General features: G+C 41.5%; 1 protein-coding gene across 12 annotated transcripts in view; it reads right to left on the minus strand.

Annotated features, from left to right (window-relative positions):
- Positions 1-354: 354 nt before the first annotated feature.
- The window catches only part of LOC121283974 (LIM domain only protein 7-like), a 222,832-nt gene continuing 200,657 nt past the window's right edge, over positions 355-22,529 (minus strand). For 6 of the 12 annotated variants that reach the window (XM_041198834.1, XM_041198839.1, XM_041198830.1 and 3 more), the window contains 10 exons: positions 22,150-22,254; positions 20,467-20,559; positions 13,761-14,179; positions 13,100-13,155; positions 11,648-11,806; positions 10,639-10,867; positions 7,747-7,989; positions 5,304-5,412; positions 3,864-3,966; positions 355-1,168 (listed from right to left, as the gene is read on the minus strand). In XM_041198834.1, the coding sequence (XP_041054768.1) occupies positions 1,146-1,168; positions 3,864-3,966; positions 5,304-5,412; positions 7,747-7,989; positions 10,639-10,867; positions 11,648-11,806; positions 13,100-13,155; positions 13,761-14,179; positions 20,467-20,559; positions 22,150-22,254 (1,539 nt within the window). In that variant the 3' untranslated portion in view covers positions 355-1,145. The remainder of the gene's footprint in view (positions 1,169-3,863; positions 3,967-5,303; positions 5,413-7,746; positions 7,990-10,638; positions 10,868-11,647; positions 11,807-13,099; positions 13,156-13,760; positions 14,180-20,466; positions 20,560-22,149; positions 22,255-22,529) is intronic. The other 6 variants (XM_041198835.1, XM_041198833.1, XM_041198837.1 and 3 more) reach the window with 5 other exon arrangements.

Consider the following 22,529-nt stretch of genomic DNA (forward strand, 5'->3'; position numbering starts at 1 on the left):
CGTTATAACACAGACTGTCCATTCTCTATGTTGTCTTAAAGAAAAGGGGTCATTTTTCATACATCCACAGGTACACCTGCATGGGTGTGACTCTGCTGTTTTCTGTCTGTTAACTAAGCCTCATCCGTGCTCATATATCATCCCCAATCCCACGAGCCTTTGCTCCTGTGTACAAGAGCCACTAGCTTCCAGCTTAGACATAACATTCTCAGTTTGTCACAATATCACTTCACATTTCAAAACAAAATGCTACAAAGTTTCCTCATTTGACACATACAAAGCCTTGCAGTTTACATATTTCTATAACGTGGATGCATCTGGTGATTTTGAATATTAAAATCAAGGACACAATTGGAAGATTTATTCATTTTATTAATAAACATAAGTCAGCACAAAATTGAATGGATTTTTTTTCTTTTATAGTTTTTTTGCAAAATATTTAACCTGATATCCATCAGTTCCACAAAGCCAAGAGTAAATCACACAGATTTTGATTTTACATCTTTGAAGCTCCTTAATGTCCTGTACATTTAAAATACATGCATGCCATCTCTTATTTAATCTGTCTCTCATTTTAGAAAATATAAGCTTTTTCCATAAATGCCCATCCAACAGAAACACAATGGGAATGCAGATAGCAAATAAATGTGCTGAGATAATTTACTGCAGTGTGGAAATTCTTACATGACAGATCTATCAAAGTTTCAAGACAGATATGTTTTGAATAGAATACTTTTATATAAACCATCACAATTGTGCTCGAGAAGCAATATGAACACAAAGGCAAAGTTGGCTTCTTTGCAACATCCACCAACAGCTCAGCAGCTTGATAAATAAGTGAAAAAGTTATAAAGCACTAATACATGTTCTGTATAATACACCATGTATTCCCTGATGTATTGTAAGTTCACAAGAAAACAAATTTACGATTGTTTAATCGAGTTGCCCATTTGCAGTGGCATTGTGATAAAAGGATTATTAAGTTAAAATTACACGAGTCACATCTTTTTTTTTAAATAGCCCATGCGTATCAAACAAAGATTTAATTTTCTCGTTCACGTGGAGCATCTAAGTTATAGCGTTGAGCAAGTTCATTCTCCTCTCCCTATGTGTAGCAACATCTTTGCATCGCTTACAGAGTCTTCTCAAATGGGCATGGGCTGTCCAGCTATTTAAAAAAAAATAGATCAAGGCCATTGAATGTAAATAATTAGCTTCTGATATAAAAAAACAGTACAGTCCTGAAATAGACAGTATTCATTGCACTTTGGAAAATGGGCATTAGGCAACAGAAAAAAACTTTGCAACTTACACTGGAGGATTTTAGTGCTGGTTTGTATTTAGATTTTGGTGAAGTAGACTCATGGTACTATTCAAATATACTATAATAGCAGAGAAATCAATATATGCATTCAACTCAGGCTTAGACTGGCTCGAATCAGTGATGTAACAAAAGTATTTTATCGTCCTGAATTTTTAGCTGAAAATTCAAAACATACAAACTTCAACTTCACTTTTTGTAACTGAACCTAATTAGCAGCTACTGTATATAAAAAAAAGCTCTAGTTTTACCTTGTGACCCATGCCATTCTAGGTAAAAACATGACAGACTTTACAAACTTAGACATTGGTTTATTTAACAAAACTGAAAACGGGGTTCAGAACAAGGCCTGTAAATGCCGGAGAAAGATTGTCTATACAAGTTAACAGCAACACGTGCTTAAGTGGACAGCATTTTATCCTGTTACATAATTGTTCATTGGTCACTGGAATACTATGTTCAGTTCTGGTCTCCACATTTAAGAAAGGATAAACTTGCATCGGAGGCGACACAGCGCAGGTTCACTGGATTGGGCCCTGGGATAAGGGGGGTGTCCCATGATGAAACTCTAAGTAAATTGGGCTTATATTCTCTGGAGCTTAGAAGGAGGGGTGATCTCATTGAAATCTACAAAATTCTGAGCGGGCTCAATAGGGTGGATGCTGAGAGATTATTTCCATTGGTCGGGGAATCTAAGGCACGGTCTCAGAATAAGGGGCCAATCATTTAGAAATGAGATGAGGAGAACCTTTGTGAACCTTTGGAATTCTCTATCCCAGAGGGTCGTGGATGCTCCATTGTTTAGTACATTTAAGACTGGGGTAAACAGATTTTTGGTCTCCCAGGAAGTTAAGGGATATGGGGAGTGGGTGGGAAAATGGACTTGAAGTCCAAGATCAGCCATGATCGGGTTGAATAGAGGAGCAGGCTCGACAGGCCAAATGGTCTCCTCCTGCTCATATTTCTTGTGTTCATCCTTATTTGTATTTGAAGGTTAAACAAAAAGGAACAGTAGGAAAACAACTCAGAATATTATACATTGCTCCCGCATTTGAAAAGTGAACTACGCATGTAGCTCTGACCTCTGCCACGCAGCTGTGGCAAGGCAAACATCAGTGAAGTGAAAAAAATAAAAGCAAAATACCACAGGTGCTGGAAATCTGAAACAGAAACAAAAATTGCTGGAAAAACTCAGCAGGTCTGACAGCATCTGGGGAGAGAGAAACAGAGTTAACGTTTCGAGCCCATACGGGCACCACATTTTTATTTCTCTTTAGCTCTGAAGTCGTCATACAGGCTCGAAACGTTAACTCTGCCTTTCTCTCCACAGACGCTGTCGGACCTGCTGAGTTTTTCCAGCAACCAGCGAAGTGAAATTGGAGAATGCAAACTGTCTGCCCGTTTCCTGGAGACCCATTTCAGAGCAAAAGCAGCAGAGGCCAGAAAACAAGCTACACTTAGGAGTCCAACATGACACAATGGGGCCCAAGAAAGGGAAAGGGGAACCAAACCACTTATAGAAGAAAAAAAACATGTCAGACTTGAGAAATAATTCAAAACTATTGTGAAGACTTTTTAAATACAGATGCCAACACAAACCTTTTTCTAACAGTTTAAATGCTCGAGCTGGGTAAATGAAACCTCAACACTATATAACTCTCTCTATGGATGGATTCTCATTGAACCCTGTTTCACACCATGTCCTCTACAGAAAGTTAGCACTAATGAAATTATGGTCTGAGAAAGAATGGACAGTACATCATAGGTGCTCTATAAGAGGCACCTCTGGTTCACCTCTCCAATCCCTTCTTCCCACCTTTTCCTGCATTTCATAAATTTCCTATCTTACAAAACTGATTAGACTTTGCCAAATACTCATGGGCTGTAAAGCACTTTGGGGTTTCCTGTGGTCATGAAAGGTGCTACATAAACAAAAGTCTCTTTTCTTTTTCAAATACCCACTGTTTTGTCATGTGTTTGGGGTCCAGATGGGGTTCTTCGGTGTTTGTCCATTTTCTTTAAGTTACTCAAGACTGTAGTTTGTAAAAATCATCATTGCTTATTTACAGCTCTATGTTTGTCTTTGGAAGTCTGCACGAAGTTGGACTTTTCCTCCCCCCAGGACCTCTGTCATTTAGACATATGTCATTATATCATAGTTACATCAGCATCAGATGCTTCTGATGTTAACTTTTTACTCCGCACCCGCCACATCTAAATCAATCCTAACTGTCTTAGTTCTATATTTCCCCTTCTACTTCTGCTTGTGTAGACAGCCTTACCTGTACTGGAAAAAAAGGAGAAAGCCAGTAAGAACTGGAAGCATAGGGAGGTCAAGTAATCAAAAGGAGAAGTCAAAAAAAAAAAGGGAGATAGAGAAAAAAATGTTAACACAAGATTTTTCTGATTACCGGAAACGGGACCTGCACTGACAGAGTTCATTATGGAATGGCAATTTTCCTGCTTAGCTTCCTGTGCATGCACAAATTTAATGATCATCTCTCAGCAGATTCCAGGATGCTGCTTTTGAACTTCTACCTACCTTTGAACTGGATGTGGCAGGCATTACAGTAGAGTCTCTTATCCCGCACTCGGACCTCCGCTCCAGATTCTTTACCCCCAAGGTCAATGTTGCATGAGATGCACTATGCATGAAAACAAGACTATTTATATGGATATTTCAAGATATCGCACAACTGTTGAAATTTAGAGCGAGGAATGAAGTCATAAAGAGACAGCATTTCTTTCCATTGGTCTACTCAGCTTGAATTCAATTCTTTACATCTTCAGGACAGAACAAGGGAGCATTAATTGGGCATATAACAGAAAAGTGGGTCACAGGCTCTCCCCTATAAGATTAAAACACTAACTAGGCAGCTCACTGGTAGCAGAACATCAAACGGCTCAGTTACTTCAAGGCAACTGCTAGTTGTAAATTAGTCTGGGGAAAACCCAAGAGTAAGTTACCTATCCACCCACTTTTCAGGGGACATTTGTGGTTTGCGACAGCTGACAGACATGGTACAAGATCTAAATAATTTAAAGGTACCTTTCATTTTACAGAGGTGGCAGGTGCAAAAAAAACATAAAAAGGTATCAAATTCTCAATTTTAGTAGGAATGTCAGCAAGACCGAGGAGGGATAATTAGACATAGGGATTCTTCTCGTGATCAGAATCAACAGAATCAGTAAAGGTTTCTGAATAAGTAATGCATCCTAGCAGTTTTGACTAAGGAACAATGGGTCCTCCAAAGAAAAACTACAAATATTACAAAGGCAGAAGAGAAAAATAAAATTCGGCCAAATATAATGCCATTTAATGAGGTTTGACATGCATAGGACAAATCACTTTTTTTTTAAATTGTTCATATCAAGCTAAAGTGGTCTTGCAAAAGTCATGCTGTTTCTTTGGTGACTACAGATCAGTAATACATGACAAAAGCTATATATTCGACTCACTATGCACTGGGAAGTTAGGTAGCCATGTGTTAATGAAGGTGCGATCATAAGCATTAGTATGGAGTGACGATACAGACATTAGCAGGAGCAAAAAAAAACAATAAATGACAAATAAATTATAAGATACAGGTTTGTGCAAATATGAACATTAAATGGTGATGAAGCCTTCCATTTTAGCTGAAAATCAAAAGCTGTCAATTAAGATAGAAGCACAAGCAGGAAGTTGTGAATTACGCCAATCTGAAACAGAATCAAAATTATTATAAAATAGTGACAAGTTGCCCAGTGTTAGTATGGCACGAAAATGCTTCGATACCAGCTGTGGAAGCCATGCAGAATTCAAGTCCAAACAAAACAAAGTAATATTCATATTTTTTGTACCTTTGAGTAAAATGTCTGCATGGGTTCATGCGCAAAATGTTAATAAAAAGGCCACTGTTAGAGTTCTAAGAAAGCATGCATGTCTTTAACAGACATCCCTCATCATTGCTAAGCCTCTCTCATAGCTGGTCCCTGGCCTCACCTTAAAACAATGTAAATGATAACAAAGACCAAGAGATTCGATGATCATGGCAGCTCCTCTGCCAAGAGCGTTATCACAGAATGAACATATCTTCTTTCCACTTATTGACCTGGATACAGAACAAAAAGGGGACCGACTATATAAATGCTATACAGGCATGAGAATTATGATACCAACACTGTGGGATGTACAAGCCATCGATTTGTTGAATCTTTGTGACCAGGTAAAGAGTTAAGGAATAAGCCCAGCAGGAAAATAGAATCCTTGTGCCAGGCCTGTAGTCTGTGACTACTAAGTGGTAGGCGTTCTTCCAATAGCGTTGGATGGCCTCAAGATTGCACGTGGCGATTGTACAGGATAAAGCTTTACTACAAGACAAACCAACAATCGGCCCTGTGCAAAGAAAATCTGACCATCGTAAACAAGGAGCTCAAGTAAAAAATCGGAATGGCTACTTCTACATATTTTAAAGATGGATAGTTTAAGGTGGTGCAGAAACATGGACGGCTTTGGAGTATTTTCAGATCGATTAGAAAATTTGATTTTGATTCTGGGAACTTTTCTGATATGATTGATTTCAGAAGCACTTCAATACATTCATATTTCAACACAGTTATTCTACTATTCAAGCCAGGGCTTTATTTTCATATAAACATGATAATGTCCTGCTAATTAGTGCTGGATTTCAGCAAGTTTTTAAAAAATAGCTGCAGATTTCTCTTTGCATAACATTTATCAGTGTCTTCTCGTCACCCTGTTAACACATCATGCGAATCTTTAGTTAAAAGCAGGCAATTTTTGGGCAGCATTCCCAATTGCTTGAGGAACCTCTACTCCAGTGGTCTTCAACACCTTGAATTTTTTTCTGACCAGAGACAGCCAACGTGGATTTGTCAAAGGCAGGTCGCGTCTGACAAACTTGATTAAATTATTTTAAGAGGCGTCTAAAGTAGCGGACAAGAGAATACCTATGGATGTTAGGTATATGGACTTACAGAAGGCATTTGATTAAGTCCTCACACGAGGCTGCTTAAATTTGAAGCTCATGGAACTGAAGGCAAATTACTGGTTAGGAAATTGACTAAGCAGGAGGCAGAGTAGGGATAATGGGCAGTTATTCTAATTGATGGAATGTGACTAGTGGTGTTCCACAAGGACCTGTCTTGGTTCTCCAACTATACACCTTATTTATTAACGACTTAGAGGAAGGAATAGAAAGCCACATACCCAAATTTGCCAATGATGCAAAGATGGGTGGCATTGTACACTGTATGGACAGAAGCATAAAATTACAAGGAGATAATAATAGATTAAGTGTGGCAAATAGATTTCAACGTAGGTCATTGAAGTCATCTGCTTTGGACCTACAAAGAAACTACCCTGTTCCAGCCTGAGTGGTGAAAAGCTAGAGACAGTGGAGCTCCAGAGAAGCTTGGGGGTCCAGGTACATAGATCATTACAATATCATGAACAATTTCAGAAAATAATGAAAAGGGTTAATGGGATGCTGGCCTTTATACCTAGAGGAATAGAATACAAGAGGGTAGAAGTTATGCTTCAGCCAAAGAAAGCTGTGGCTCAACCACATTTGGAGTATAGAGGGTTGTTCTGGGCTATATACCCTTAGGAAGGATACACTGCCCTAGGAGGGAGTACAGTTTTTACTAGATTTATTAGAATGAAACCTGGACTCCAAGGTTTAAAATATGAGGAAAGATTACACAAACATGCATTGTATTCCCTGGAATTTAGAAAATTAAGGGGTGATTTGACCCAAGTTTTCAAGATATGATGGGGAACAGATGGGGTAGATTGGGAGAAACTTTCCACTGGTTGGGGAGTCTAAGACTAAACAGGTATCTTCTAAAAAAAAAATTACAGCCACGCCCTTCAGGAGTAAAATTAGGAAACACTTCTTCACACAAAACGTGGTAGAAGTTTGAAACTTTCTTCTGCAAATGGTAATTGTAAATGTTAGAACGAAGATTAATAGATTTTGTTTAAATGACCAGATTAAGGGATATGGGGCAAAGGGGAGTATATGGACTTGGGTCACAGATCAGTCATGATCTCATTGAATGATGGAGCAGGCTGGAGGGCTAAATGGTCTACTCCTGCTCCTATCATGAGAGTGTAGAGTGCTGATCATAGTCTATAATTTTCCATTCAAATCTTGGATTACAGTTTGAAATTGAAAACATGCTCTCAAGGAAACAAGTGACACTAATAAAGATATAGATGCATTTCATCTACAATTGTTTACAATTGTGAGAATTTGGAAAGCACCCAAGCTGTTTAACAAAACTGTGTAAAATATGGTAAGAATTAGTGAACTATTGTGAAAGAGAATTTTCCATTAAATAGTTTCACAAAGTATATAAAGCACACTGACTTATACATAAGTAACACAGTGCATAACTTTTCTTCCAAATGATCCGAGTACCTGTTGCTTTGAGTTATCTGGGACTGAGTAGTTGGTGCAACAGAAGGGTTCTTGGTCCAAGATGCTGCTCTCAATAATCCAGTAGATTGAGGTGGAAGGGATGATGATGGAGTGCGCATGTAGGATCGATTGGAAGTGGAGATTGGGTGGTGAATGGATTCCTTTCCCGAATTATACGGTGGCTCGGAAGTTGACCCCCAGTGGTTTGCCTTTGGAGAATCTAAGTTGTCCAAGGATTCACCCCTGAAACAACGGTAAAAATTATACAACTTGCTCAATATTTCTGGGTCACACAATGTTACTTTTGAGCACACTGGGACCAAACTAGCTTCCATTGTATCAAACCAGTAATCAACATGACTACAAGCAGGAAAGGCCGAATTTCAGGTGTCCTTGGAGAATGTGAGGAGAATGAGAGCGCTGAAAATTTCCACCAATCTTGGGACAATCAATTGGTGAGTCCCATCACCTACTTTCATCTCCCTCTCCCATATACATTTTGTACAACACTGGTGAAGAAGAATTCACATTAATGCAGTACGTTAATTGCTCTCATCAGAACACTTACTGGCATTTTTTTTTCATCTACAACAAATAAATAACGTAGCAAAAGACAGCTTTGCTACTTGTATCTTCTAAACAGAGCTTTACTCATACTTTGATAAAAGCAAAACACTGCGGATGCTGGAAATATGAAGTAAAAACAGAAAATGCTGGAAAATCTCAGCAGGTCAAACAACATCTGTGGAGAGAGGAACAGGGTTAATGTTTCAAGTCCGTTCTGAAGAAGAGTCGTGTGGACTCGAAATGTAACCTCTCTTTTCCTCTCCACAGACGCTGTTGGGCCTGCTGAGCTTTTCCAGCACTTTTTCAGATTTTACCTTAAATTTTACTTGTACTTTGTTGTTTTAATATCTATTTTAATTCAACATCATATTCGTCCATCCCAAAGGTAAGAAACTGTGTTTAACGCATCTGAAGTCATTTTCTCCTGAAGATCCTAATAAGGTTTTGGCAGCGAAGAACAACAATGTCCAGATGTTTGGAAGTGTAATGTTGTGCACTTTGCAGGGAGGGGGAGAAAAGAGGGCATTTTGCACTATGAGACATCACCTGAATTTGTTTCTGTATGACTTGTGGTCCATGAGTATGTGCGGAATTAAATTACTAACCTTGATTTGCCAATTATTAGTGGTTGCCACTGCTTCTTGGTAGGGGCCCTGTCTCACAGATCAAAGTGTTTGGATACGTTGGTTTAAGCCATTCCATCCAATTACAAACATCCTGTGGGACTATTTTTAGCACATGTTCATTTGGCAGCTGTATTTGTGTGTAAACACTGTTTTGTTTTTGAAGGGCTGATGGCCTAAACTCCATTATGAGAAATAAAGTTTTAAAGTTCTTTGTTCTGAGATAACTGCAAAAGCACTGGAGTGATTTCTTTTGCAGTATCGCATGGGAACAGCAATTAGTGCAAAACCAGCACAGAGAATGAACCAGAAGGCTCTATTACAGTAAACAGCTACAAAAAAAATTGCAATTGCCTGCATCTAAAGGGAACATATGACTTAGGAGCAGGAGGAGGCCATTCAGCCCTCAAGCCATTCAATAAGATCATGGCTGATCTGGTTGTGGTCTCAACTCCACTTTTCTGACTGTCCCTCATAGCCGTCGACTCTCTTGTCTTATCAAACATCTCTAACTTTGCCTTGAATAACTTCAATGGCACAGCCTCTACTGCTCTCTGGGGAAGAGAATTCCACATACTAATGACCATCAGAGAAAATATTTCTCCTCAACTCAGTTTTACTGGTAAACTGTGTCCCCTGGTTCCAGTCTCTCCCATAAGTGGAAATATCCTCCCAGTATCTACCCTGTTAAGTCCCTTCAGGATCTTGTATGCTTCAACAAGGTCACCTCTCAGTCTTCTAAACTCCAATGGGTATTGGACCAACCTGTTCAACCTTTCTTCATAGCATAAGCCACTCATCCCAGGAATGAGTCAGGTGAACCTATTGCTCCTAGTGCAATTATGGGCAGAATTTTGCCCTTGCTGGGTGGGCTTGGCAGGGGCGGTCGAGAAGCCAACCGCTGCCCGCTATCGGGGCCAGACCGTGATTTCATGCTGGTGGCCAATTAAGGCTTGCCCAGCGTGAAACGTGAGTGGCTGCACTGCGGGAGTGGGAGGAGGGCGAGCACAAACAGATTTACAGTTTTCCAAAAAAAAAAGATTTTGAAAATGTTATAAAACATGTCCCCTCATGCGACTCTGTCACATGAGCAGGGACATGTTATAAATTATATATAAAATGTTTTATTTTATTTTTATTTGCTGTTGGAAACCTCATCCCACCCGTGGATGGAAGTTTCCTAAAAAGTTTTTTTCTGTTGTGAACTTCTTTGGTGTGAATCACTTAATTCACTCACTGACTTTGCCTTTTATGTGGGGAGTTAAGTCCAAGTTAGAGAACAAGGACCAATTGGACCAGTGAGCACAAACTTAACACATTCTCCATTTTAAAGCTATATATTCTTTACTTATTTTTTTTTTAATGTTTTGAATTTACAGTTAAATAAGGAAATTTAGTGCAGTTGACAGTTTGAGGTATTTGTGAACTATGAGTTTTTCCATAGTACAGGCTATGGAATTAGGGGATACAAAGCACTGCCACAAGGAGGTAGTTATGTTTGCTATGTGAAAATTTACATAGGCACTTCCCTTACAAGTATGAGTACAGGAATTATCAAATCGAAGAATTGACAAAAACGTGACAATGAGAAGTAATGTTTTCTGGATGGGAAGTGTGTGCAAACAAGGGATTGGGATTGTTAATACACAGATTGGGTGGCAGATTGAGTGTAACTGCCGCTGCTGCTTTATGTGGCTCATACCTTCTCAATGATCCATAATTACTAGGTCCATTCTTATTAGCAACACTGGCACTACGTTGTCTGATCCAGCTTTGGTCATTCAGGAGTTGAGTCTTTCTACGCATCTCTTGCAGGATTTTCTGACGCTCTTGCTCAGCACGCGAGAGCGGTAGCTCTTTCTGTTCTGAAGTTTTCCCTTGTGACTCACCCTTAATCCACGAGTAGTCTGGAACTTTGTTCTTCATATCACCTAACAACCAACATAAACAACCAATAAGGACCTGAACGTTGCCATTGCACTCCAATTGGGAGAGCTTAATTGAAAAAAAACTGCATTGTCCCAGCTGATAGTTTGTAATTGAATACTCTATTAAGTTAGGGTTCTGGCAATTGTAACACTCCATGAAATAGGGATTAGTATGAACAAACCCAAACTCATCATCAGCACTAAAATATATTCAAATAATTGTGCATATGAATTAGCAGAACATTTTCTTCAACATAATTATGACATCAGCATATATCACATGAATCATTGTACAGCATTCATTATGGGCTTAATGAGCAACATTTCAGCACAAGTTATTTAAATTTTCAAATCAGCGTAGTCAAAAATAATCAAATTCCAAATTGATTTAGAAAGGTCTGTTCCATTATTAGATTACAATCAAATTAGGGGGGGGAAACAAATGATTGTCATGAAGCGATCAGCAACTACTATGAACAAATAGTTCATTTAATGTTAAAATATTGGCCATCCAAAAATCAGCGAAGCACTGCATCAGCACATTCGGCAGGTGCTGTGCACATTAAGGGAAAACCGCGTAGGATTAGCATGCAGCCAAGGTAATTCACTTGAGAGACAATTCCAATTTGAAGTCGAGCACAGTGTAACCTTCAAGAAAGAAATGCTTTAAAATGGAAGCGGTCGTTTAAAGTGAAGCCGAAAATGTGCTAATTAGTTTGATCATTGGAATGATAGAAAAATTATGGTAAAGGTTGGCTGCTGATCAGAGGGCGTATTCCCCACCTCTCTCTGGGTCAGCATATTTCATCTGATTTAGGATTTTCAGCCTCTCATTTTCCAATTCAACTCGTGCCTGGTCCTGTATCTTCCCGTGATGCCTGCGTAGTTTTTCTTCCTCTAGCAGCCACTGGGCCACACCACCCACTGGTCTCACATTTACACCTAAACACACGTTTAAATATGCACATGGTAGGCCATTAGCTCTCATGCAAGGATAATGCTTTCAATGTGTGTTCAAACAAAAGGTTAAAGACAAAAGTCAACAAAAGCTTGAATTTTGTTTTAAATACCTATTCCCATCTATCGTCTTCCAGCCACACACATGGGGCAGAATTTTCTGCCTGTCGGGCAGGTGGGCCCGATCCCTGCCAGAGAAGCGGGCCCTGCCGCCATTTTATGTGGGCGGGCCAATTAAGGCCCACCCAGCATGACACCCAGAGGGAAACGCAATGCGCTTCCTGTGCAGGCGGTGGGGGGGGGGGGGGGGGGGGGGAAGAGAGGGGAATTCCCCAAAAGTGAAAGTGCGCTCTTTTGTGCATGCGCACGGAAGAGCGCACATCTCCCTGAGGCTAAGTGCAGCTTCAGGGAGATCGCTTACACTCTGAAAAATGTTAAAAATAAAAATTTCTCAACATGTCCCCCTCATGTGACAATGTGACATGAGATGGGACATGTTCATAATATACATACTAACTTTATTAAAATGTTTAAAACACCGCATGAAACCTCATCCAGCCAGTGGATGAGGTTTCATGTTTTTTCTAGTTGCCGCCGGGGCTCCTGGCCAACCCGCCAACCTTAAGGTTGGATGGGCAGGTCCTTAAATTGTTTCAATGATCCTGTCGGTGGGCCCACAGCTGATTTTGCTGCGCCCCCGCCTTCCTGAAAATTTAAATGGGGCGGGATGACGTCGGTGGTTCCGCCCGATCTCATCTGGCGTCATTTTACGCGTCAGCGAGCGGGCCCCGCCCCCTTCTTGCCGATGGCAAAATTCTGCCCAGTATAACAGTTATTGGCTCCTGGCTGCATAACTCTTGTGCTTCCCAAATGTATCTTTAACTGAAGGAGAATCTGATACCCAAATAAATGAGCACTGACTAGATTCTTCAGCAGTGATGTTTACACCAAGCTTATGTTTATTAATTGGAATATTTTAAATTTAAGTTGCAATACATTCAATTTCTTTTGAGGTTGCCAAGGGGATATTCGTAGACATAATTGCTCCCTTGTGACTGTTGTAATTACATACTTGGAATACTTGCGGAGCCATATTTTAATCTTATGATTATTACTTTTCAGAGCTAGATTCTGAACATGTAAGCAATATTTACTAACTGGATCTATGCTATTCTCAAGTCATTCAAGATTCAGTCACTGGCCGGTTCAAGTGGCTGGCTAAAGGGAATTCAAATCTGTTTTATGTCTCAGTTGAAACACTCAAGAGGAGAAACTTACCATGCCCTTGCGCAGACTCAAGTTCATCAAGTTCAGAGACTGACCTTGACTTGGACCTATAATCATAATGGCATTGCAGGCTGATTATTACATCAAAAAATGTGTGAAGATACACTACTCATTTCTTAAAAGCAGATTCCAGAAAGACCAACATATCAGGACAAATCCAAATGATTCCAATCGCTAAGCAAATATTTGATGGAACAATTTTGCTCGCAGGGAAAACCAATGGAATGGCTGGTTTTTCTGCCCCTCCTTTATGGGCAGTGAAAAACCCACCCCCTCCCACAAACACAACAGGAATATGACTGTGATAGTAAAATCTGCTGTACCAACTCACTGAAGCTTAAATGCACTGCACCACAATTAGAAACCTCTTATATACATGAGTGAGATTTACAGGTACAAACATTTATGGGCTGCAAGAAAAAAAACATCCTGGATGTGAATGCGATCTTTATGGGAAGTATTGTCACTTTTAAACTAACTCATTCACTTTAATTTGGAGAACATTTCTTGCCCTCTTAAAATTAACACAATTACTAAATTATTACCGATTTTCATAGTGGTAATGGATTTAACAGATCACAGCAAGTGGGAACAGAGATAGACTTCGGGCACTGCAAACTAACTCAGGAAACTAGATAGTTCAAAACCTTACCACTGGGGTTGAAATTGTTTAACTCTTTCAGTTTCTGCTAACCGTGCTCTCTCTTCTGCTTGTTGTCTCTGCCTTCTCTCCTCTTTAAGTCGCTCTTGTTCGAGATGCCATTGTTCTCGTCGTTCACTTTCTCGCTTTTCCTGCAGTTTTCTCTCTTGTTCAAGACGATCTGCTTCTGCCTCTTGGCGCCTTCTTTCTTCTAGTAACCGTAATTGCTCTTGCTGCCTTGCCTTGTCATCTTCTCTTCGGTGCCAATCCTCCTCTTCTCCCAGTTCCTGTAATTCTTCCTCAGAATCTTCCTGGTTATCCCAAGATGTAATCCAATTTCGAGAAGTATACTGGTTCTTGGACTCAACAGGCTCATCCTCTGCATTTGAGGGTGATTGCGGAGTGTTTGTTTCTTGTAGTATCTTGCGCTCCTATTAAAATTAAATGCAGTTTAATAAGAAGGGCAAAAGATACCTAAATGGAACTTTATTCAAATGTATATAGAGTAGGAAAGGGGAATGCAGGGAATGAGCTGGTGTACTAGGATTAATTGCTTACTCCCAAGGAATGTATCCAGTCCTCTTCTCCTTTACCACCCATTCTCTCTCCCCCCACCACTATAAAACAACATTTTTGCATCAGTCCTTTTGAAGTCATGGTGGAGAAGGTGCTCCAGTAACTCATTCAAGTGGCCATTCCTCACATGGAAAGATGTGTCATTTCAGCAGTCATCACAGCAGACTTTAACACCACCTGAAATCCACACATATTCCTTCTGGTACAGATTACTGGATAACAATCAGGAACAGAAAGCAAGAGCTTCTCCTCCTGCTTGCCCTGGATCTGACACTGGAATACTGAAGCCCATTATAGCTCTCCTACCATTTTCTTCGCTGAAATCCATTTGGAACGTGGATCAAACCAGGACCCTTTTGTTCCAATCTTTCTTTTATCATGTACTTTTTACCACAGAAAACCCTGGATAGGTAGTTTATATCAATTCATTGTTCATATAATAATTGTTTTATGATAATTCTTCAGTATGGTCAAATATTTCAAACAGACTAATTATGCACTATCCTCCCTTCTCTCTTGGAAGTCCTGTGTCTGAAACTATATGAAACTAAAAAACTTATGATTAGCTGACATTAACCTAGATGTAGAATCTTATTGTTCTTACGTATACATATGCTCTCAGTACTGGCAAAAATATCTGACTGCAGCTTCCACTATCAGCGGCAATTATTGTATTATAATTTAATAGTATATTTTAATGATTTAGGCCACGAAGGCAGCTATACACAATGCAAAAAAGGGCCAAAGTGGAGCTCAAAAGCACAATTACTTTCATATATACCCCACGCGGAGAATTTTCACATTGGCATGTGGGGGTGGGCCCCGTATGCTGACCCGTAAAATGATGTCACCACGCGTCATTCAGGTCTTTTGTTCACGAGGCGGGCACCAGAGGCGGCTACATGCCTGCCGAACTCTCAAAGGCTTGTTAAGGCCATTAAAAAACCAATTAAACTAATTAACAGCGTTGCCCGTCCAACCTTAAGGTTGTCGGGCAGGCGAAGCGACCAAGCGCGGCCTTTGAATTTTTCATGAAACCTCATCCACGGGTGGGATGAGGTTTCATGAAGGTTTTGTTAAATTCATAAATAAATTTTGCTCATTCCATAAACATGTCCCAGCTCATGTGACACTGTCACATGAGGGGACATGTGTAAATGATTTTTTTAAACTTTCTTTATTAAAAATTCTCAATATGAACTTAATCTCCGAGGCAGCTCCGTGACTCGGGGAGATTTCTGTGCTCTTTCACCCGACTCTCCCTCCTCCCCCCCACCTGCACGGGTAGCACCAAGCTCTACCAGGCGTGCGGCATGCTGGGAGGGCCTTAATTAAGGCATGTAGCCGCAAAATTACAGGAATGAACTCCAGTTAGAATTTTATTTTGTGTTGCTGCTGAGGCCTATGCATGGCCATGCTCTCAAAGCATTTGCTCAGGATCCTTCATGATTATTCCTTAAGAGGCTCCCAACCACTGACCATCGACTGCTCCTATTTCCATTGTTCGAGTGGCGCAAATGGAGGGAGACGTGCTGGAAGTTAGCTCCCCTCCAAGCTCATTGTGTTAATAAATGCGGGTGGGTAGATTTTGTGCGGGGTTCACTTTTCAGACAAAGGTCAAGATGGCCATCCCAAATCCATTTGAGATAAGGCTGAGAGGAGATTTGATAGAGATATTCAAAATCATGAAGGCTCTGGACAGAGTAAATAGGGGGAGGGGGTGGACAGGGGGAACTGTGCTCATTGGTGAAAGGATCAAGAACCAGAGTGCACAGGTTTAAGGTGATTGGCAAAAAAAAGCAACGGCAACAGAAAGAAAAAAAGTTTTCACGCACTTAGGATCAGGAAAGCACTTTCCGAGGCTGAGGTGGAGGCAGGTTCAATCAAGGTTTTCAAAAGGGAGTTGGATCATTATCTGAAGAGAAAAAATTTTCAGGCTTGTGGGAAAAAGGTGGAGCAGTATCACTAGGTAAACTGCTGTTGCAGAGAGGCAGCACCGACAGGATGGGCCGAATGGTTTTCCGCTGTGCTGTAACCATCCTATGATTCTATCCTTTGGCTTTGAACATGCAGGCCAGTGTCTCCATTCCAGGTTTCTTTCACGGAATGCAATGACCCTGGAGTCACTGGAACATCCAAACTGTCCCACCAATGGGCAAGTCAGCAGCTGGCTTGTGAACATAAATCCCTCACAAGTATGAAGGAATTCTGAAAAATCCAACAGTCTCAAACTGTCCACTTAGCATCCAAACTATTCCAGCCCCTTCCACATGGCAGCTGGCAATTGGTACTGAACATTATGGATAATATTAATGTCTACTCCATGAGTTTCTTGCATTGATAACTGGGAGGTAATTCATGCAGTATACCGATCAAACTGGTTACTTGCTGACACAGCATCAAGGCACTTTTCGGGAATAGCCCCAAATAATAGACTGGAAGATGCTGGAAGGCCATTTCCCTGGGTGGAAAACCGAGAACCGGGGTGGGTGGGGTGGGGGGGATAGTCTCAGGATAAGTGGTTAGCCGTTTGGAACAGATATCAGGTGACATTTCTTCACTCAGGAGGTTGTAAATCTTTGGAATCCTCTACCCTAGAAAGTTATGTATGTTCAGTGAGTAAATTCAAAGGTGAAATCGATAATTGAGGGGGCCACAGGGTGGGGGTGGTGGGGAACAAGAGGCAGAAGTGGGAAAAGAGGCAAAAAAAGAGAACAAACACTACTTCAAACAGACTGATGACTTTTGCTCAAAGAGATTCATTACAAACATCATTGCTAACACTTGCCACTCTTAAATGAAAGCAAAATACTATGGATGCTGGAAATCTGAAACAAAGACAAAATGCTGGAAAAGCCCAGCAGGTCTAGCAGCATCTATGCAGAGAGAAACAGGGTGAATGTTTCGATTCCGTATGCTCTGAAGACGGGTCATGCGGACTCGAAACGTTAACTCTGTTTCTCTTGCCACTCTTAGTCCACTTGCTGATCGAGAATTCAATGACCGGTTCTGGACGGAAATGGGTCCCAGGCGTCTCCTTTGAGATAATCAGCATCTCCGTAGCCAGGACCGTGGTCCAGTGAATGATTCTGTCACGTCATGGCTTTGTGCTAAGGTTTTAGCAGAACTTGCACCTCAGAACGAAGGCAATGATGGAGGAGTGTGAAGATAATATTGGGAAGGATCCATACCGGAAAATTAGCAACTGCTTAGTACCCAATAGTGTCTGAAAAAGATACATCAGGGTTGGACACAGGTGTATAGTGTGCTGTGAAATGTGATGAGAACTTTGCTGGGGAGAACACCATGGAAGAAGACAGCAGCTGAGAAGGAGAAGTCCTTTCGGTAAGCACGTTAAACAATGGGGCAGAATTTTCTGCCTATTGGGCAGGCAGAGCGAGCACAGGCCTGATTGTAGCACACGATTGGGTCAGCATGGTCATTTTACCTGGGCAGCCCAATTAAGGCCCGTCCAGCGTGAATCACAGCTCCCGAGGACAATGGGAGTGGGCAGGCGGTGGTGGGATGGCAATGACCACCAGGTCCAATGGTGACCCGGGCGGCCTGTTTTAAAAAGCTGCTGCAGCCTCTCAAAGGCTGTGAATCGTGGCCAGTGGAAGGGCTCCCCAGAGCACTGCTAGTGAGCAGGCCGGACAGGAGGGAAGGGCAGCCGGGAACTGTGCCCCTCGTTTTACTGATGATTGTCTTACTGCCCGCGTCGAGGAGACTGCTCTCCACTTGCTTGCGCCTCCTCGCTATGGCAGGTTAGGCCGTGTGATGCCTAATGTGATGTAGGCAGCATTTGGCCAAGGGGGTGGTGGGGGGGAACAGGCCCAGCATCTTTGTGTGAGTGTTCGGCAGCAGCGGGGTGAGGAGGCTCTGGAGCCCTGCAATGTCCCACTCTGGTTGGGGTGGGCCGTGCGCGAAGAGAATCCAGGTACAATTAGCACTAATCAATGCTCTTCTCTCCCTTTCAGGAGGAGAATGTACATAATGCCGCTGAGTGGGTGAGGACTGGCAGAGGCACAGCACAGTTGGCGATTCTCAGTCGCTCCGAGCAGGAGGCCCTAGATTTGGAGAGGGGCCACGCGCCCAAGTCCACCAGTGTGGGTGAGGCTGGAGTGCCACGGGTAGGCATGTGTGCCCAGCACTGAGGTCACCATTGTTCTCCCAACAGCCATGGCAGTGCTGAATGTTCAGTGATTGAAGTTTGCAACATGGCTTGACCATTGCTTATGGAAGGATGGGCGCATAACGATCCGGGGGACAGGGATGCACTTTGACATTGTCTCCACATTAACTGATCCGATGTCCTTGTTCTTCCTTTCAGCAGCAGGGGACCTCTCTCACACCCGAGGGCCCCAAAGTCACAGACTCGCCAACGCCATGTCATCTGTGTCAGGCAGGCACCAGCGCAGATACTAGCACCTCAGCGGGAATTTAAACATCGGCTAGTGTCCTGGGGCACGGCGGTGAGGGCACTTCACAGTCGCTGGAGGAGCTGGCAGAGACAGAGTGCCCATGGTGCCAGCAGTCAGAGTACTGCAGGGGACCAGGCACATGCTCAGATGGTGCCTGGAGTCATCTGCGACGTAGCAAGTGCAGGAAATGCAGCCGGGTGTGCGGGAGCAGCTGGTGGAAATACATGAGGCTCTGCTTCGCTCAGTCTCCATGGTGGAGGAGTCTACTCAGACTATCGCCGAAGCAACAAGCCTCATGGCCGAGCACCATGCATCCTCCATGGAGAGAGTGGCGACTCTCATGGAGAGTCTCCTCCAGGAAACCCATCAGGGCTTCCTGGGGATGCGCTCAGACCAGCAAGCCCTCACATTGGCATTGACCTCAGCTGGTTATTGCCAACGCAGGAAATGGTCTGGGCACCAAGTTTCCCACCTTGGTGCCCATCCATCCATGGTGAGCCCTCTTTTCCTGCCCCTGGATGAGGTTTATACAAATGTGTCCTACCAACCTGCCCGTTGCGCCCGTGCGCCGACCCAAAGATTGCATGGGCACCGAAAAACCGCCATCGATTGGCGCCTCAAGGGCCTTAAGTGGCCCATTAATTAATGGCGGGCATGCGTCAGAGATCGACGCACGCCCGCCCAATGAAATATAGCGATGGCGCGCAGTGACATTGGCAAGCTCACCCAACATCACCACGCGTCATTTTACGCCAACAGGAAAATTCTGGCCACAAACACCTTTCAACAGAAAGCAAATAATCAAACAGCTGATCTGGGGAGGATTATTGTTTCATGCTAACATAAGACATGAATTTCTTATGAAGAACAGCCTCCTTGTGTGTTTTGCCCCGGGAAATGAAAGAAACATTCTATTTCTAAATGGGGGTTACAAGAAGAGACATTTAAGAAGTCCTCAAGTCAACCTTTTGTTGGCCCCCTATAGATAAACAGTTAAAGAAAATGCTCCCCATTCTGTTGCATTGGCAAGTCAAAAAGCACCAAAGTGCTAGCAGGAAAAAAGGGTTTTGGTAGTTCAGAACAGAACTTGAGTATTGCTGAGAAAAAAGAGACATGTCGAAGTTTGTTGTCTTGCACTCATCAGGACACTTTGCAAGAATACCAATATAAAGGGAAAACAGCAATTTTGTTGTTTTGTTTAAATTGTTGTTTCCCCTTTATATTGGGTGTCTTGAAGTATCCTGATGAGTGCAAGACAAAAAGCTTCAACATGTCTCTTTTATCAGCAATAAAAAAGGTTTTGCCTAATGGTTGTTATTATTAACTGACAGCTCAGTTTTTAAAAAAAAATAAACAACTTTTGTAAGAAAAGTCACTAGACATTTAAAAAAAAATGTTTGGACCAGAAGTTTAAAAATACGCTCTATTCAAAAGCCAGATTACTAATTTTTAGTGATATGAATATTCATGATGAATTTTTGCAATTTCACAAGGGTAAAATTAATATTTTCAGTTTTGGCTATTAAAGAAATGTTAATTTTGATTAATTTGACATGAAACAGCAAAATTCCGGAATACCAGATCTTCAATATTTTAATACTAAATCAATTGCCTTTCCGTCAAAAATGTATTGCTGTTTCAGAGATCGCTAACTTGCCTTTTCCTCCATCTCCATGAATCACCCTGCAACCTGTATAATTTTATACTGCATATCTCATTACCTCTTCATAGTACTTTGATCCTTCTCGTTCAGCTTCTTGCTGGGCCTTTCGCCACTCCTCTTGCAGCTTTTCCTGCTCACGCTGATATTTTTCCTAACAGGTCGAAATGATCAAAATCATGAAGTAAATGAAAGCATTTGCGCAAAAAAAAAAGAGGAATATCTTGTGTTTTCACAGTGCCTTTACCTGTACTACTAGGAGTGTCTACCAATGCCAAAACTAGAATCAGGGTGACACTGCCAGCCAACCTTCAGTCAGTCAGTCACATTAAAAATAAAATATTTAAAATTCGAGTTTGGAGTTGCCAGGATTCTTGAGTTATTCAAAACATGAAGTAAAATCTACACATTATCAAATTTAACACATAAGCAGCTTTTACAGGATTTACACTAAAAATGGGCACATTAGTTGATGTCCCAAAACTTTACAGATACCAGCATTGTAGAAGTGATTCAGAGTCAATGAATGTTGTGCGTATTCTACTATTTCAGATGAACACGTTTGCTTCGAGACTAGGTTTGGCAAGGGCTGTTTCTACAAGAGCTACCACTGCACAACTACAGTAAAAAAAAGATAAGCCATCACCACTCTGCTTCATGCATTGTCCTTTCTATAACAGCAACAGCACTATGACAACATTACAGCATTAGGGCTACACAGTTAGAAAAGAGCAATGTTATGTTCTCCCTAGGCTATAAGGATGGTAAACTGGTTTGGACAACAGAGACTCATCATGCTCAAATATAAAATGCCGTGCACGTCCACTTACCAACAAGACAGTTATTTTAATTTTTGTGCAAATCAATAGTAAAGCGAATGCTCCACTTAAGCGGTGCACAACTAATCAGCCATTCAAAATGAGCTGAATATATTATTTTGTTGGCTATAGGCCTCAGTGAAATTCTATTGTCAGTTTGCACTTCTTGCTTTAAAGTTACAAGTCAAGCAGTGAGGTTGCCGTTTTACATTTGCTGGACCGAACTTACTATTCAAGTGTTCCGGTTGCAAACAATGCAGTCTACTTCAGCTATTCTCAGACAACTGATGGCACAAGGGAATGATAATAGATTTGATGTATCTGCCATTCCAACAGAGGCTAGGGGTGGCAGAGAGAAAGAGATGGAACAGACCTGATCAGAAAATTAATTAAATAAAATGCAGAACAAATGGTATGGTGGAGCCGCAAGTGAGGGGACACACCCATTCACTATTCTCCCTCCAGAACCATGGGAAGATATTGTGCAAGGAGAACTTCCTCATGTGGAAATAGTCTGACCAAAGGCCATCCACTTGCAATCTCTCTTGAATGGCTTCAAATGATCATTGGTAGAAGCTTATGAACAAGTGCATTACTCAGGCAGCTGGGGAAATTAGACACTGTCTCACGATAAGCAGAGAAATGAAAAATTAAAAGGCACCTTCTGCACGGCTGGAAATACAGTTGAGAATTTGAGGCACTTCAATGATGGAATTTTTTTTAAAGAAGACTCGCAAATGCTTAATAGTTTGCATCCTGCTTTATTCCACCCTTTGCACAAAGATCTTAAGTAGTTATATAATGGAATGGACAGCCTTCGCTGACAAGATTCTATATTAAGGGGCTAGAATGCATGCAAAGCTTTTATTAGTAACCCCGCAAAACCACCTCAACACCATGCGGCTAGCGCTGTAGCCACATTGTACCTGTAACAATCGGTCCTGTTCTTTTTGCCATATTTCCTGGCGCTTTCTCTCCTCCTCAGGATTCCAAGACCATCGACTTGAAACACTAATTGATGGAATTTGTAGCTAACATACCACAGCAAGAAGAAAGCAGGTAACACCTTTACTTCGGTTTGTTAACATACATAACCTCAATATCAAGCACGTCTGCCAATAATCAACTGAATTTACAAAGTGTTCACAATCTTCAAGTACAGTCTTGTTTTTCATCTAATTTTAGAGATATGCAAAAGGCTGAATGGTATTCCTTTAGTTCACCATGTCAAAAAATGCACAGTTGGAAATAGGGCGACCAGCTTAATATTGCATAACGATATATTTTTTATATACAATTCAAGGGT

This window comes from Carcharodon carcharias, chromosome 11 (assembly GCF_017639515.1).
Source record: "Carcharodon carcharias isolate sCarCar2 chromosome 11, sCarCar2.pri, whole genome shotgun sequence".
Taxonomy (NCBI): domain Eukaryota; kingdom Metazoa; phylum Chordata; class Chondrichthyes; order Lamniformes; family Lamnidae; genus Carcharodon; species Carcharodon carcharias.